General features: G+C 35.3%; 3 protein-coding genes across 3 annotated transcripts in view; 1 reads left to right on the forward strand and 2 right to left on the reverse strand.

Moving 5' to 3' along the window:
• Position 1: 1 nt before the first annotated feature.
• Positions 2-828, reverse strand: LOC136409465 (NEDD8-conjugating enzyme UBE2F-like). Its single transcript, XM_066390962.1, has 3 exons — positions 425-828; positions 209-370; positions 2-156 (listed from the first exon to the last, which is right to left on the reverse strand). The coding sequence occupies exons 1-3, from the start codon at positions 680-682 to the stop codon at positions 40-42; spliced, it is 537 nt and encodes a 178-aa protein (XP_066247059.1). The 5' UTR covers positions 683-828; the 3' UTR covers positions 2-39.
• A 534-nt stretch (positions 829-1362) lies between these two features.
• The window catches only part of LOC136409455 (elongation factor-like GTPase 1), a 59317-nt gene continuing 45110 nt past the window's right edge, over positions 1363-15569 (forward strand). Inside the window, exons 1-3 of the mRNA XM_066390951.1 lie at positions 1363-1483; positions 1682-2291; positions 2488-4512. Of these exons, the coding sequence (XP_066247048.1) occupies positions 1685-2291; positions 2488-4512 (2632 nt within the window). The 5' untranslated portion in view covers positions 1363-1483; positions 1682-1684. The remainder of the gene's footprint in view (positions 1484-1681; positions 2292-2487; positions 4513-15569) is intronic.
• The window catches only part of dsx-c73A (doublesex cognate 73A), a 36928-nt gene continuing 25928 nt past the window's right edge, over positions 4570-15569 (reverse strand). Inside the window, exons 2-5 of the mRNA XM_066390957.1 lie at positions 7117-7230; positions 6919-7059; positions 5543-5696; positions 4570-5487 (exon numbers count right to left, since the gene is read on the reverse strand). Coding sequence (XP_066247054.1) covers positions 5306-5487; positions 5543-5696; positions 6919-7059; positions 7117-7230 — 591 coding nt within the window. The 3' untranslated portion in view covers positions 4570-5305. The remainder of the gene's footprint in view (positions 5488-5542; positions 5697-6918; positions 7060-7116; positions 7231-15569) is intronic.

Raw genomic sequence — 15569 nt, forward strand, 5'->3', positions numbered from 1 at the left:
ATTAAACTTTACATTAATTTCATAACACAATTCCATTAGCTATTCTTTTGCATAATGCATAACATATTCCATAACTTTAGCCTTAAATTCTTCTTTAGAATCCCTGTATTGATCTGCAGCCTCTACATTTAAAGGGTCCTCAAAATTTAGCAAGTCCTGATAAGTAATGTTATAAGTAAAATTTGATTAGTGGGGATCAAATACTTACAGTAAATAAGGCGTGTAACCCCCAAACAACATCATTTAGCCTTCTTATAGGAGACCAACCCATCCCATCCACACTATGCCTCCTTAATAAAGACAAACATACTTCACCAGTTTCAGAAATGTTTGGATGCCACAGCTTTGTTGTGCATTTCACTAGTGGTGGCTAAATGACATAATTAAATACAAACTCAAAGTTTACTTCTATACTAAAACTTACAACCATATTATACTCTTCGGTAACAACAATTTCGAACTTAAAGGTTCCTCCTTCCCAATAACCTTCAGTTGGCTGCACTATTAAAGTAAATTTACTTAAGTCATTTTCATTCTCATAATTTACAGAGCACGACGCCGGCAACAACTGAGACATCTCTTGTGCTTCCTTTACCAACAAACGGTCCCTAATTGGGGCTCTAGGCACTGGTGCGTTTCCATTGTCATTTTTCTTTCTAAGACGTTGGGACAGAGTTATCATATTGGTTACGTGTCTTATTAATACTGCTGCTTAGAAGAGGACTTTAGATAGTATTAAGCATAAACATTTCAATTAAAATTAAAAAATGCCTTTTTAAGTAAATTTGTTCCCAGTAATCCCAGTACGTAATATTTAAGTTAGGTTATTCTTTTATGCAATCGTTTTCACCTTAAGAGCCTTGAAATGAGATTTGGCAACAGCGTATTCGTAGTTTTCTTTTCAATCTCAAACTCAAGTCTGAGCTAATTCCACGTATCATTTCTTTTTTATGGTTGTTTACCTTTTCATATTTTATATTTTATTTTATATTCAGTATTCTTCTCGAAGTGACTTTAGATATGCCATCGAGTATGTTAAAAAATTCTGCTACATAGATGGCGAATTTCTTATGCATTCAATGATTAAGAAACATGTTCGATTTGACAGTGGAAAACGCGTTTTTTATTTAGAAATACATTTCCATTTTTTCTAAGAAAGAAATAATTAATTTAATTACTTTAACTAATTTTTGTGCTATAATTGAATACACCAAAATAGAGTTATTACAAAAATCACATTTCGGTTTATAGCGAACTAGTAACGTAATTGGCGCGAAATCCACAATTCTATGAGTTTTCCCACACTTTCAATAGAGGTCGACACTTCATGTTGACGAAAAGTCAGGTCATTAGTAAGGTAAGGTTAAGAATAATTTGTTTTCAAAAGTGTATAGTGTACAGTTTATTATTTAATACTTTATTTATTATTCTTTACAAGTAACCGTCAAAAACATAAATCATAAACTTGCCAGCATTATAAACGGTAAGTCAAATTTATGTCAGCATATTGTGCAATTTGCTCTATCTTCCTGTCGTATGTGTTGCGCTTCTTTAAGGCCGCCAAATTTAAAACCAATTAAAACACATCACTCCTAAACCAACTTTTAATGCAAACTCCCTTTTTTTCTCTATACAATCTGGTTTCCCTTATATAAATTTTATAAGTAAAATTGCACCGTAGACCATGGAATACATTAAACCTACTATAGAAGAACTAAAGACTTGCATGAAAGACCCAGATTGTATTCGAAACATCTGTATATTAGCACATGTTGACCATGGCAAGACAACAGTGGCTGATTTACTATTAGCTACCAACCGCCTAATTAGCAAGAGAGCTGCAGGCACATTGCGCTATCTTGATGATCGCCTTGATGAGCAGGAAAGGGGCATTACAATGAAATCAAGCGCTGTGTCTCTGCTAAATATAATCCAAGATGAGAATAACCAGCATAAGAAAATTTTGTTAAACTTGATTGACACCCCTGGCCATATTGATTTTTCATCTGAAGTAGGGGCTGCTATTCGTGTGAGTGATGGGGCCTTAGTACTAGTTGATGCATCTGAAGGAGTTTGTGCTCAAACCAGGGAGGCAATAAAGAAGGCTTATGAAGAATATGCTAAAATGATCCTGGTTATTAATAAAATAGATCGGTTAATAATAGAGCTTTCTCAAGATGTGTCTGCTATATTTCAAACTATCACAAAAATAATCGAAGATTGCAATGTCGTTATAGCTGAAGCTTACCAGTATGGTTTCACCAACGGCGACGTTGATATTGACGACACCGGTAAGAATTTTTTGTTATTGTGATATTGTTAATTAAATGTACATAAATACTGTGCTTTATTAACTTCCTGAATAACTGTTAGTGCTAGACTTGCTCTAGTAAACCTTTTTTTATTTATTACTTTAGCTTGAACTCGTAACATACAAACATATATTGTTTTAAATGTTCAAATGCCAAAAGTGGTCCTTTATTACAGGATTGCTGTTCAGTCCAGATACTGGCAATGTTGTATTCGCTAGCGCTGCCGATGGTTGGGCATTTACAACAAAACAGTTTAGCTGCATGACTATTAATCTTGTTAAAGAAGAGACTGTAGACAGTCTTAATAAGAAAATGTGGGATTTTAATTGCTGGGTAGATTCTAAAGGTTTTGTAAGAAATGGTGCAATAGAAAAGCTGAAACCCAATATATTTACACAGCTGTGTCTTAAAACTATTGTATATGTTTACCATTCCCTTGTTATTAGAAGGGATGATACTCAGATTCCAATTATTATGAATAAGCTTGGGGTAACTGTACCGACCCGAGAATTGTTCATTTCAAACGATCCAAAATTGCAACTAAAGGCCATTTTGTCAGCTTGGAGTCCTATGGCTTATACCCTTCTAATTCAATGTTTGAATGTAATTCCTTCACCAAGTAACATAGGAAAGGCAAAAATTAAATATCTGTTAAATGTAAATCATTACATTGAGAACCCTTACCTGAACAAATGTGTAGACAAAATGGTTCCATGTTTCAAGAACCTTTCCTTGGATGGTCCTACAATAGGCTATGTGTCAAAAATGTTTTGTGTGAAAAAGCAACTGCTTAACAGTGCTGTTAGCCTAACAACATTTGTTAGAAAACCCAGAGCAACCCAACCCAATGCAGAAGCAAAAACCCAGCCCAAAAGAGACTCTGAGAGTGAAATATCGTATCCACCAACCCCAGAAGATGAAATAAAAAGAATGGAAGAAGAAAATGCAATTATAGGATTATGTAGAGTGTTTACTGGTTCTTTACGGGTTGGTCAGGAAATATATACTCTGCTAAATGGATATTTGCCTAATGAAGCTGAGCAATCTGCTTTGGGTAACAAATATCGTACCAAAGTGCAAATTAAAAAATTGTACCTCCTAATTGGACGAAATATGGTGGAAACTGATTATATCCCTGCCGGAAATCTGTGTGGAGTTGATGGATTAGAAACTACAGTTATTCGTACGGCCACATTATCCACTGAACTGTATGCAGTACCTTTAGTAGAGCATCCCATCCCACCCCCTGTGGTCAGATACGCGATCCAGCCTATAGACCCAAAGCAACTTCAAGTATTGCGACATGCTCTGAAACTTTTAATGCAAAGTGACTCCTGCGTGCAAGTTATGATGCAAGAAACCGGAGAATTGGTGCTTTTGACAGCTGGAGATGTGCATTTGGCAAAATGCTTGGAGGATTTAACACATAGATTTGCTAACATTAATATTAATGTGTCTCAACCAATGGTGGCTTTGAGAGAAACGATACTAAATGATATTAATGAGGTAGTACTAGAAGACGAATTTACCAATGACTACAGGGTATTTTCTTTGAAAATTGTCCGGTTGCCGCAAAAGGTTGGAAATATAATCAACAACAATCACGAATTATTGCAAATTGTGTCAGAGTATGAACACTGCAGTCTTATAGATTTAATCAATAGATTTAACGACAAAGCTGCGGCTGAGTCCCTACAGCCTCAGCCGAAAACCTTTAAAAGTGATGTAACCAATCGAGCTGTGACATATTTAAAAGACCATTTAAAGTCCGCATTTCAATCTTGTGCTTACGAAGGCTTGCCCCAATGGGCATCTTTCGGGGATAAGATATGGAGCGTCGGAAAAATTCAAGGTTGTGCAAATATTCTTATTAATAACACTGAAGACTACGTTCAAAATATATTCCTGGAAACCAATGTTACTGACAAGAGGACTTTAATAGCCCAATGTCTGCTGAATGCTTTTCATACTTTTTTGAAAGCCGGACCTATTTGCCATGAGCCCATTACCAACTGTGCCTTCGTAGTAAGCAAGTTTCGACTAGTACGGGATCTCGACCTGGAGGAGATTACTCCTCAGATGTCTTCTGCAGAGGAGTCCTCAGCTATCAATGCTCTCAAGACCGCTTTTCAAGCGAGAGATCAGAGATTGATGGAACCTATGTTTAAAACCACTATTCAAGTAAATCCGACGATTTTGGGTAAGTTTTTACTCTTTTTTTTTAAAGTGAAACAATACTCGGTTGTTATTTTTATTTATCGGGTGTACTGTATATACAAGATTTTTCCTAGTAGGTTGCAGTTTATCGTAAAACTAGGTTTATCGTATAGGTACCCTAAGTCCGACTATGGTGCTATTTAATTATTAGATGCGGTGGTGGAAATTCCCAACGTTTAGCCATACTTAAAAACGTAAATATCTGTACATTGTGCTATTTGGGATAAAGTTTTGTGTGTCTCTTGAGGTGGTGAATAATTGTACAAAACAACTCTTCATCGTTGGTAATGGAGCCACGATGAGAGAATTTGGGTCGTTTTAAATATGGCCAAATATATCTTTATATCTTACACATAGCTTTTACTTGGTAGGTACTTTATTCCGTTAACTCACGCTCTTTTTTAATCATTTCCGCTTTCGCGAGTTAACGAAACACGAAGCACGTAAATATAATATTAGTACTGCAATAAATAATATTAGGTACAGCACAGTGATGAATGTCACACTGATATTGTAGGCACTACTACAAGTTTTATTAAAAGATATTTCATTGTGCCTACACCATGAGATCGTCTTACCAGTTATGTAAACCTTACTGTACTTTGCCACTAATTGCTCTATTAAAAAATACAGCGAGAGTCAGCTTAAATGAACTTAAAACATATGTTTCATCGTTTAAATATATCATAAATATTTAATCAATTAATTTCAGATTTAAGTAATTTTCCATAATCACATAAACTATTATAGTAACTATAGTACGGAAATGCGAGTGATTAATCCCATAATGCCGACTCTGCTAGCTCTCTCGCTTTCTGCCATGGAAATGGAGGCATTTCCAGACTCCGTGTAGTTCTCAGAGGCCTTCCTCTACGTTTATTATCAACGCACATCATTCCGTAGACCCTTATTCCTGGTACACTAGCATAAGTCGGTTGATCATGCGACATTGGTCCTTCTGAAATTCATGCACATTTGTCTATTGATTTTTAAGATAAATTTTGGCATTTTACCCAGTGTGCTACTGTCAGGACATCTACAGATAACTAAGTAATGTGATTTTCCTGTCCGAATGTTTTGCAAAGCTAGTAAAGACCAATCTCTCGGGGCCCTGCATATTCTCATCTCGCTGGTTGGTTCGCAGGTCTTAACCAACGTTACCGCCTTCTGAAAATATACAAGTATTTCTGGCTAGAAAATATGCATGAATTAAAATCCATAGAACTGAACTCAAGCTTAGATGAGGCGAAATTGTTGTGAACAACCCCTGGGGAGATATGCAATTTAGCAATCCCCAATTTGAATATTTTTGTTACACCTAACGAGCGCTAAACTCGCTGACGATTTTTTTTTTTGCCACTTTTCTTAATCTGAACAAGCCCTGATGCTCATTATTGCTGCCCCGGGGTCACTCGTGCATATATGCGTCCTTGTGTGAATAATTGGCCAGAATATAATAATTATTTGTTAATGCTGTCTTGAGGCACCTTATGAATATTAAAAAATGTAGAGTGGAATCTTCGGCATTGTCTGCCCTATAAAAATGGAGGGAGATAGAGATATAGATAGAGAATAATAGATTCATTATTCACTAGCAGATATTTTAATATGTTAATTTATGCCTCGCCAGAGTGCACCGAATATTAGTCCTCATTGAATCAAGTGCACAAATTTTTTATATAATAATATAACAGCAGTCTTAAGTGGCAGATACGTTTGAATTAAAGTTAAGTAGTTAAGCGAATTTTACTGCTAAAGTATCAGTTTGCACTTTTATTTAATTATTGGATTACAGAACTAGAATATCCACCCAATGGCTTTCCTATGCTCACGTTCATCTAATGCTCGCATTAATGAAAAAGTTCTTAAGATAACACCTATGTATTATACTTATACCTCTTGAAAGAATTTTGCAATTAATGAATGAAATTTTACTCTCACCGAATTCACTCAAGAAAATTGATTGTTTCGTCTCTGAATTAAAAACCAGTTATACATCTTTTTGTTTTTAAAATCATTTTTGTATTGCGGTTTAATTTTAAATCTCTCAAATGCCAGTGTCAAGCAAACCGACGTCTTTCTATGGCCCTGATTGAGCTTTGTAATTAAGGCGAAGACCATTATCGTTTATGTTATCGTTTGCCCTATAGCTATTTTTTATGACAGCAAAAATGATTTCACATAATTGCATGCCTTTGCATACTTTGTATCATGTTCGGGTTTCTCTGACATAGGTATATGGCAGCGCATCTGCATACTTAAAGGCCTTGTTCATATGGATCCTAATCTACTGGTTGTCAGAAGTTCGCGCTCGTTATTCGTGTCATATCAGGCTTCTTCGTACGAGTTCAATTACTTTTTATCGTTTCTTGCATATAGCTAAGCTTACCCTTGATTTTTTATTAATGCTCAACTCCGTGGTATGAAGGTCGTCAGAGTTTAGAGACGCTGAACAGGGATCTCGATACCTTGACGGGCATGCACATAGGGGTTGGGTCCAGTTCAGTCTTACGTACACAGCATTACAAACCTATGAAATAAAAACCATATCGTATATGCATGTCTGGACAAGTAAAAATTAACGTACCTGTTGAATTGCACATTCAGGAAGTAAATATATATGTTGGTTGTGAGGGTAGTAGTGGTACTTGGTGGGTTTGACCAATGCAGCACCGGCACCGGCAGGCAGTGGTAATAAATTCTGAAAGAAATTATATGGTTCACAATCAATGATTTACTGTATTTTTGAAAGTGGCGTTTTTAAAATTTTAAATGGACGTCGAACCCGAAATGGGATGGAGATTTTTCAGTATCACACTTTAGAAATCTCGAATATAAGGAAATTTTATGTAGTAACATAAAAATTTTTCTATTGAACATCCAATACGGGTCTGTTTTCAGACAGGGATGTTCAAGATTGTCGCCATTGGTTTACCTAGACAGCTATAATTGTTACCGCTAAAAGAAGGAATGTATCATAGGAATTACAAATTGAAATTGCAAAGTGAAACCATTGGTGAGAATGTTTATCATCTTTTTAGGTAGATCAGGGCTGGACTAAATTTTTTAATTAATTTTGAGTTGGCGAGTTAAACACATTCGCGTTCTGCATTTTCACCTTTGAAGATTACGAAAATTTGCAAAATTTTCGTTGCTTTCATGATTAAAATTAGATATTAAACCAAAGCTGCGAATTTGCAGACTTATCCATATATGTAAACAATAAGTATATGACCACCCGCACAGAAATAAAATGGAAAATAAATAATAAGTATCTAAACTAAAGCAATTTCTTTGTATGTGCAGGAATTTGAATTTAGTCATGAAGGTCTTCAATGTATTCTGCATTATGCGAAGGTTGTGGGAGCTCTCTTGAGGTCGATTACATTTAAATTCAATGAATTTATCCAAGAAGCAACTCGCATTGACGGAATCGTGGCAATTGAATTATTAAATGAAAAGTAAAAATTATAGTGCACGAGATTTGCTTCTCTGATTTCTGTTTTGCTACGATTTGCATAATTCCGATCGAGAGCATCTGCTTGATGATTATTGAATGCTTCGCTTTACTGTTACATATTTCTCGAAAAAACTTTATCGAGGCTTCCTGGAGATATTTAAGTATATGATGGGTTGTTGGCGAATACACTTCTGTAGGTGCCTATATTTTAGTTTTTCTTCAAGGACTTAAATTATCATGTTTATGATTTCGTTGGCGTTTCTTACGTGTAATTTCCATAATATACCCATATTCGTTAATGGCGTTCCGATAGAATTATGCTGATAGTTTCAAGTTGGCTTCTCTCAAGAAGATATGCTTTGTCTCTAGTCTTTACACTCTGTATAGGCAGATTTCAAAGAAAGATATACAATTTAAACCCATTCCCACAATGCGTTTTGTCGATTTTCTGAACAGTCCATAAATCCTGAGCAACCAGCTATGACCTAGGATACTATATAAGATTTGACCTGGTACGTGCATATGTTGCACCCCAGAGAGGGCAGAAATAAGCAAAACTAACTCAGTGTCAAGGCCGAACAGTCACGACTCCATCGCTGCTTGGTCGGCGCCTTTTATAGATCATTGTGGTACCCTGAGATCTTCCCAGCTTAAAGCCAATATCTGCTATCTTGTTCTTGTTTTACTATTTTGTAATCTATGGAGAACACAGAAATTCTGTGCGCCAAGATTAGACGTTCCTATGCCATGGCAAATTACGAGAAATATATCTCTAGGAGAGCCTTTTTGTAGCACGCTTAGTTGCAAACAGGAACTGATGTAGATGGTAATAAATAACTGTTAAATATTACACGGTTTTAGAGAATCAATACCAATTTTTTAAGTGGGATGATGGGGTGATGTCAGCGTTTTCTCACGATGATTCAGCCGTTTGGGCCGTGCAGCTAAATGAGCCTTACAATGGTTTATGTGTTCTTGGGATTGTTCAGATAATCGTCTTATGCTCAGCAAATTTCCTTATAATCTTAATTAAATATAATCCACTTACGATATAACTACAAATTGCTACGCATGCATTTTCGGTGAAATTTTGCTGCAGCTACAATCAATTCCTGGCAGAATGATGAGTGAACTTTAAACAATTATGTCCTATTAAATAGTAATTTAGTGTTCAAGGTTTTAATGTTTTAAATTAAATGCCTCCATTTAATATCGTTACTGTTCGTCTCTCACATTCCGAAATTTATATTGTTCTAAGTCTACTAACAATGAAACAAGTATTCCCAGCTGCACGACCGAAATATTTCACCTATACAAATGCAATAATCTATTTTAAGGTAAAGTAAATCCGCCTTCCGCATTGTTAGCTACAGCTACCTACGGGACTGTGTCAAGTAACATCAAAAATCTCTTTTATGGTGATGCAAATCACTAACAGAATTTTAATGATGGCGTGTTGCATTCGTTGTGTTCTTTAACCTCTCCCAAATATGTATATTGGGGTTATACCATTCGTCTACTGATTTTCGATTTGCTGCAGGCATACATATGCCTTTTCAATCACTTGTTTGGTGCTTTGGAAACTTGGCTCTAGCTTAAGAACATCCAGCTATACAACTCAATTGGGTCGAAGGAGAAAGAGCCGAGAAGAAAAAATTCGACATGTGCTTTTATAAAATGATAAGCGTGTTCAAACATATGTCTCTCAGAATATATGAAATTTTATCACAAACATGAAAATATCCTATTTACGTCTTATATTTACGTTCATCCAAGATGACCAATTAAAGGCATTGTTACCTATGAAGAGAAAGTCGTAAGTACTTATTACAAAACTAGCATGTGTATAGTAAGTCTTCAGTGGGTGTGTATCTGATTGATCGTGTGTTTGTGTAGGGTAGGTCAAGATTTATAAATAATGCCAGTAACGCCATATAATCTAGCAGCTCTCGCTCTCAAGAGTGCTATTATTAATTTCAGAACTGTCCTACTTGTGGCAACTGAATTCTTGTTGGAGCATATGTTTGATGTCCGAGGTAATCGCCGCTATTTGTTACCTGGGAAAATCTTCCTTGGCTCTCATGCATTGAATGTAGTTGCCTTCTCAATATTAATTGTTATCTACTGCACTTAAATTCACATTTAGAGGTGTGAAGGGAAAATACATTTAAAGATATGCGACTCGTCTTTAATCCCCACATTTCGTGTTTTTGAAACGTGGTTTTTCTACTCAAGTGTGTATAGGGTGGTCATTATCTACATCGTTGTACGGTTTCCTTTATTTGTTATTCTGGGAAAATTTATTATTCTTTAGATTTTCACAATCATTTGGCTTGGCAATCATATGGTTATGCGAGCCCTAAACCACATACTGTTTATTTTTGCCACTTAATAGTCCTGACTGAGAGCTTGAACGATTATGGGACCGTCAACAACATTACAGACGAATATGTTACAATACATACCAACGTAAATCTAGCGTCTCATTTAGGCATAAAAATTGTAGCCAAACAATTAAATTCGCATCCACATGATAAGTAGTAAAATATTTACAAGCCTGAGAGCTCGGTTTCGTTGAAATCATCGTTGATAGGGACGTAGCATTCTCTTAGGAAAAAACCTTTTACTTTGTTCTTCGATTGCTCATTGAGATTTAGTGACTTGAAGTCATGAGTTATTCTCCGAAGTTTGTTAGGACACTTCACCGATATAATTCGTACTACTCTATACGACTGCCAGTCTTGAGAACTGTAAATGGGGGTCATTTTTTTAAACAGGTGTGATGATCATGCAGATATCAATGGATATAAGTGTAACGAAGGAATTACATTGAACTACATTCAATGAGTAAAAGTAATTTACATTCTTTTGTTTCTGGAAAATTATGTGGATAAACGTTGCAAGTGGATTATGCCATAAGCCAACGTGGACTCTTCCAGGCCGAAATACAAGTTTAAAAGCTCCTCACACCGTATTTTAAATATTTCTTTACCAAAAAAAAGTAAGAGTCTAGCTTAGACGGCATTTTTCAATGTACGGCGTCCACGTTAGTTTCTGGTTCAATTATATGCCCAAGAATTTAATTCTTTCAATATTTTCTGTTTTTTTCTTGCTTTTATAAGTAGACTGTAATTCAGTTAGTTGTTCTTACTTGCAAATTGCATTGCCTGTCATTTCCTGTGTTCAGGTTGACTTCATTCTCTTCGGGTCAATCCGATATTAATTGGACAGGTGTCTTTGCTTTTCTTAAAATTTCCATGGGGCTCGGAGCTGTTATGATAAATTCTTGTCGTCCTCGTGACGCTAAGCCGTTTGGTAAGTCATTGATGAATACATTAAACAGAGTGGGAGAAAGACAGGATCCTTGAGGTGTATGTATCTTGGGTCTAGAAAATGAAAGCCTAGATGTAAAAACAGCAAACTTTCGGTGAAGGGATAATTAATACTCCCTTCAATTTTATACCATCAACTAAGAAACAGCTTACTTAGTTTCATGCATTATTCTCTAGGTTTTGAGTAGGTCGAAATTCATGTGTGTAGATTTTGGCATTCGAGAGCTCGGAAATAGTGAATAGGAAATGGTAAAAAGTAGAGTCATTAGTTGAGGAAGTTAATTCAAAACTCTCTTTATTTACGTTTAAAAAATTATAAAAAAAACGCCTTTTATATTCTGAGAATATGTTTTTTTTACGAATTACTAAAATTGTAATCCTAGGTAGGATAAAAAGAGTTTTTGAATTGATTCTCTGGATTGATTTTTAGTGTTTGGTAAGTTAGGGAATAAACTCTAGTAGAAGTGACAAAAATTTTTATAATTACGCGCGAAATTGTATGTTGGGTTGGCTGGATATGCGGTAAACTCACTGTGTTCGCGACCTTTTAAAACAATTTGATGATTGTGAAAGGGCATTAAAACTGTATATTCTTTTTATTTTTCTCTTTAGTGTTTTCTGTAATTGAATGGTTTTATGTCATCGTTAACTTATCCATCTCATGAGTTTCAAGAATTGCGCTATTCACATTATCATTGTGTAGTACAGTTGTTTATTACTTTTTTTATTTACCATATTTTTCATTTTTCTGTTTATCTCGATTTTCCCATTGAAAAGTTTAAGATTGCAAAAAAGAGAAAAATGCAAGGTTACCTGACTACTTTAAAGGCATGATTTTCCAACCTTTTCCTCGGTTTGATAAATAGATATCCGTTGGTGGTACTCACCAGTGGTGCAGCAGAAAAACACTAACTGTTCTCTTTTTAACCTGAGATTTATTGAATCCGCATTTATCATTGCCATTCTCGTTATGATGAATTGTTTACCAGTTAATAGCAAAGCGAGCCTACCTATTCCCAACTCGTATAATGGGTTATGAACTGACTTATTTATTGGTCATTGTATCTTATGGAAGCAAAAGTGTATTTTTTAAAATGAAAATTATGCACTTCTTCTTTGCGCCTCGTGCACATTAAAAATGGTCGATTATCTTGATTTGTAAACACGCAGTGTGTAAGTTGCCCATTAGCCATATTTTATGGAACATCGTAGGCTAATCTGATTCAGTCCGCTACGTAAGTAGCTTCGCTGTGGCAAAGGAATATATGGGGCTCCTCGGGAGATAGAACAAAAATTGATCAGAGAAGTCAAATAGTGCATGAAAGTTTTTTAATCGGCTTGGCAGATAGTCTTGAAGATTTTCAACAGTGACATTTCACTTGAGGACAGTTAGTTCATAGAAAAAATTCGGAAACCGTGGAGTTTTATTAACTGTTACTTGTGGTTAAAGAATGAGTAATTTAAGCTCCATAAGCGATTAATATTGTTAAAGTTGCTTTATCATTCTAATATTGCAGCCGTGACCTAGCTCAAAGGCATGCATCCTAATTTTTTAGATTACTTGTAAGTTTAAACGGCTGCTTTATAATATTATTGCTCTGTTTTAGTGTCACTTTGATGTAATAAGTGATTACGGTAGTGCATTTAAAAGTACATTATTTGCAACGGTATCGCACTCATTAACTTTTCGCGTTTCCAAGTAGAACATATTGATATGTAATTACGTTACACACAACATCTTGCTTCTTCATTTTTTAATATTTCCCAATAGTTCTTTATTAAACGTGTTGTGTGCCGCTTAAAGATGCAGACATAAAGAAAAATACTATATAATTCATGCCAGTAGGTTAAACTTGTAAACGCTGTTCAGTTAGCTATAATGTGCCGTCCGAAGCAAACTTTGCCAGTATGTTAGCAAATACACTCTGAGTAGAACATATTTGGAGTGCGTGTAGTTATATGCAAAATAGAAATTATTTGCATAATTTCAATCCCATATAGCCACTTCAGAACCACTTAACCTCGCCTCCTTTAGCGTTGTTGCATTCTATACAACAAAGATAAAGGAGGATTTTATTCTTTGTACATTTTCTACATCAACACCATTACTTCGATCAGCAATAGTGCTAAATCGTATTAAAGTTAACATGAAAATATCTATCCTATTACTAGCATTTTTCACTTCTCGTGCCAAAGTTACACCACAGCCTCTACATAGTCTATCCTGTAACATCACATATTCCATTAAGCTCGCATATAATCAGAGCCTATTAATATTAATGTCCACTGGAAATATTAAGCAATAGCTGTTTTAATAGAAATAAGTTGCAGTTAATTCCCAGACCTTAATTTCCTAGTTTTAGCAAGTTTTCTTTGGTTCTCATTTTATTACTTCCTTAACAGGGCTCCGTTAATATAGTATTAACCGTCCAAAGAAGAGGAAACCTAGGTTGTAAGTGGTTTTTAATAAGACCTATCCTCGACTTGAGTTGAGAAGAGTAAGATTGCTAGTTTATTAATGAGGTTTTAAATAGAGGCTGGAAACTTGGGGAAACAGCACTTTTGGACACACGGCTTTTTTCTCATTTTTTGGGCCCTAGTTTAAGATTATTGAAATTCGATTGGCCAATATGCTTTCATAAAGACCAACGCCATAAATATTTTAATCTCGGATGATGTCCTTTTAATCGCGAGCGGTGATCATCGAATAAACGTGCCCTAACATTAATGGAACCTTTGCGGTGCGAAAGACATTAAGAACGCCGCCTAATTTGGACAAGTCTCAGCGTGTTCATACCTTTATGGTATGTATGGTTTTGGGCATTCCATTTAGTCCATTCGCATCGGTTGTTTGAGCACGAAATCTCACGAGTTCGTAGGTTAATATTTGGCCATGGGGTTTTGTTCCAATCCGTTCAGCTGCTGATTGTTAACTTCCTTAAAATATTTTGCATTTAAATGTAAATATTTTGCTTTTTTTGGTACGCGACCATTCGTGGCAACTGTTTCTAAATAAATATTTGGCCAAGACACACAAGAGTAGTTTGTGTGATTAATTCGGTTTCTGCGATCCATGCAAAGTAAATGGGGCCGCTTAGAATAATTGCAGAAAGTAATGTAATCGGTAATTATTCAACCAAAAGTAGTCCATCCTTATCCAAAGATACGTATTTTCATTTCAATTTCATTGGATTGATTTTCGTGAGAACGGCCTCTTTTAGGCTTTAGTGAATCGAAAAAAAAAAAACGGAACCCACAATAAAATTGATTCTTGATCGATTGATTTCGATTGAAATGTTTATCCGATGCAATTTATGATTGTTCGACTATAATATTTTAGTCTCACATTATTCAGTTCAGCCTGCGGTTTAGGCCTTTTCACATCGTTTTGTGGTTTCGTTAAATAGAAAACAGCTTCATAATTAAATCAGATTTGCCAAGAAAGCTTTTAATATATTGTCAAGTAGGGGCTTGGGAACTGTGGGTGTTCTTGTTAATGTTATCTCCACATTGATCTTAACGACATGTTAATTATTCTCATAATTATGTCACTCCCGCCTGGAAATTATTGCTTATATTATTTGTCATTTAAGGCCATGTTTGTCTATAATGCGATATATCTGAAGTGTAAATATTTGATATAAACTACTTTATTACTGGGCGAAGATTGAAACATTTTTCCTTGCAGAGAAAAAACCGATACCGTGTCATAAGTCTCCATTCAATTACCATAAGATGTCAATTTGCATGTACTACCCAACATTTAAATCCTAACGAGTTCTATCATGTACATCATTGATAGATTTTTTCTTATTTTGAGGAAACTCTTGATGTCTTAAAATCAATAATCATATTTTTTAAAGTTAATCTGCAGTTAAAACGGCTCAATCGTATTAATTCGCTTTGGTTTAGAGCCATTAACCAGTTAAAGGAAGCAATTTCATATGCTGCACATGTTTAATATTCAAAGAGTTTTATAGAAGAAGATGTAAACTATCCACGCACCAAGGATTTGAACAAAAATTTGCATTAGCGGTAGCAGAGTTAATAATTTCGGTGTAACGGCAACTGAGATATGTCCTAGAAGTTACATTTTTTGGACAAGACGACTGTTAGTACACCTACTTGACAAAGAACCGTACATGAAATCGAATTCATGAGTGGTAGCTTCAGTAATTTTGCACGTTGTGGTTTAGCTCATTCACCATGAAATTGTTGCGTGAATGTAGGAAAACTTCACTACCTATT

The sequence above is a fragment of the Euwallacea similis genome, chromosome 6, assembly GCF_039881205.1.
Source record: "Euwallacea similis isolate ESF13 chromosome 6, ESF131.1, whole genome shotgun sequence".
NCBI classification, from domain to species: domain Eukaryota; kingdom Metazoa; phylum Arthropoda; class Insecta; order Coleoptera; family Curculionidae; genus Euwallacea; species Euwallacea similis.

Bases quoted from the DNA above. Each gene is read 5' to 3' on its own strand.
- LOC136409465 (XM_066390962.1), bottom strand. From the start codon at position 682: ATGATAACTCTGTCCCAACGTCTTAGAAAGAAAAATGACAATGGAAAC. The intron at 371-424 runs GTAAGTTTTAGT...TATGTCATTTAG, and splicing joins CCGAAGAGTATAATATGGTT to CCACCACTAGTGAAATGCAC. The intron at 157-208 runs GTAAGTATTTGA...ATTACTTATCAG, and splicing joins GGTTACACGCCTTATTTACT to GACTTGCTAAATTTTGAGGA.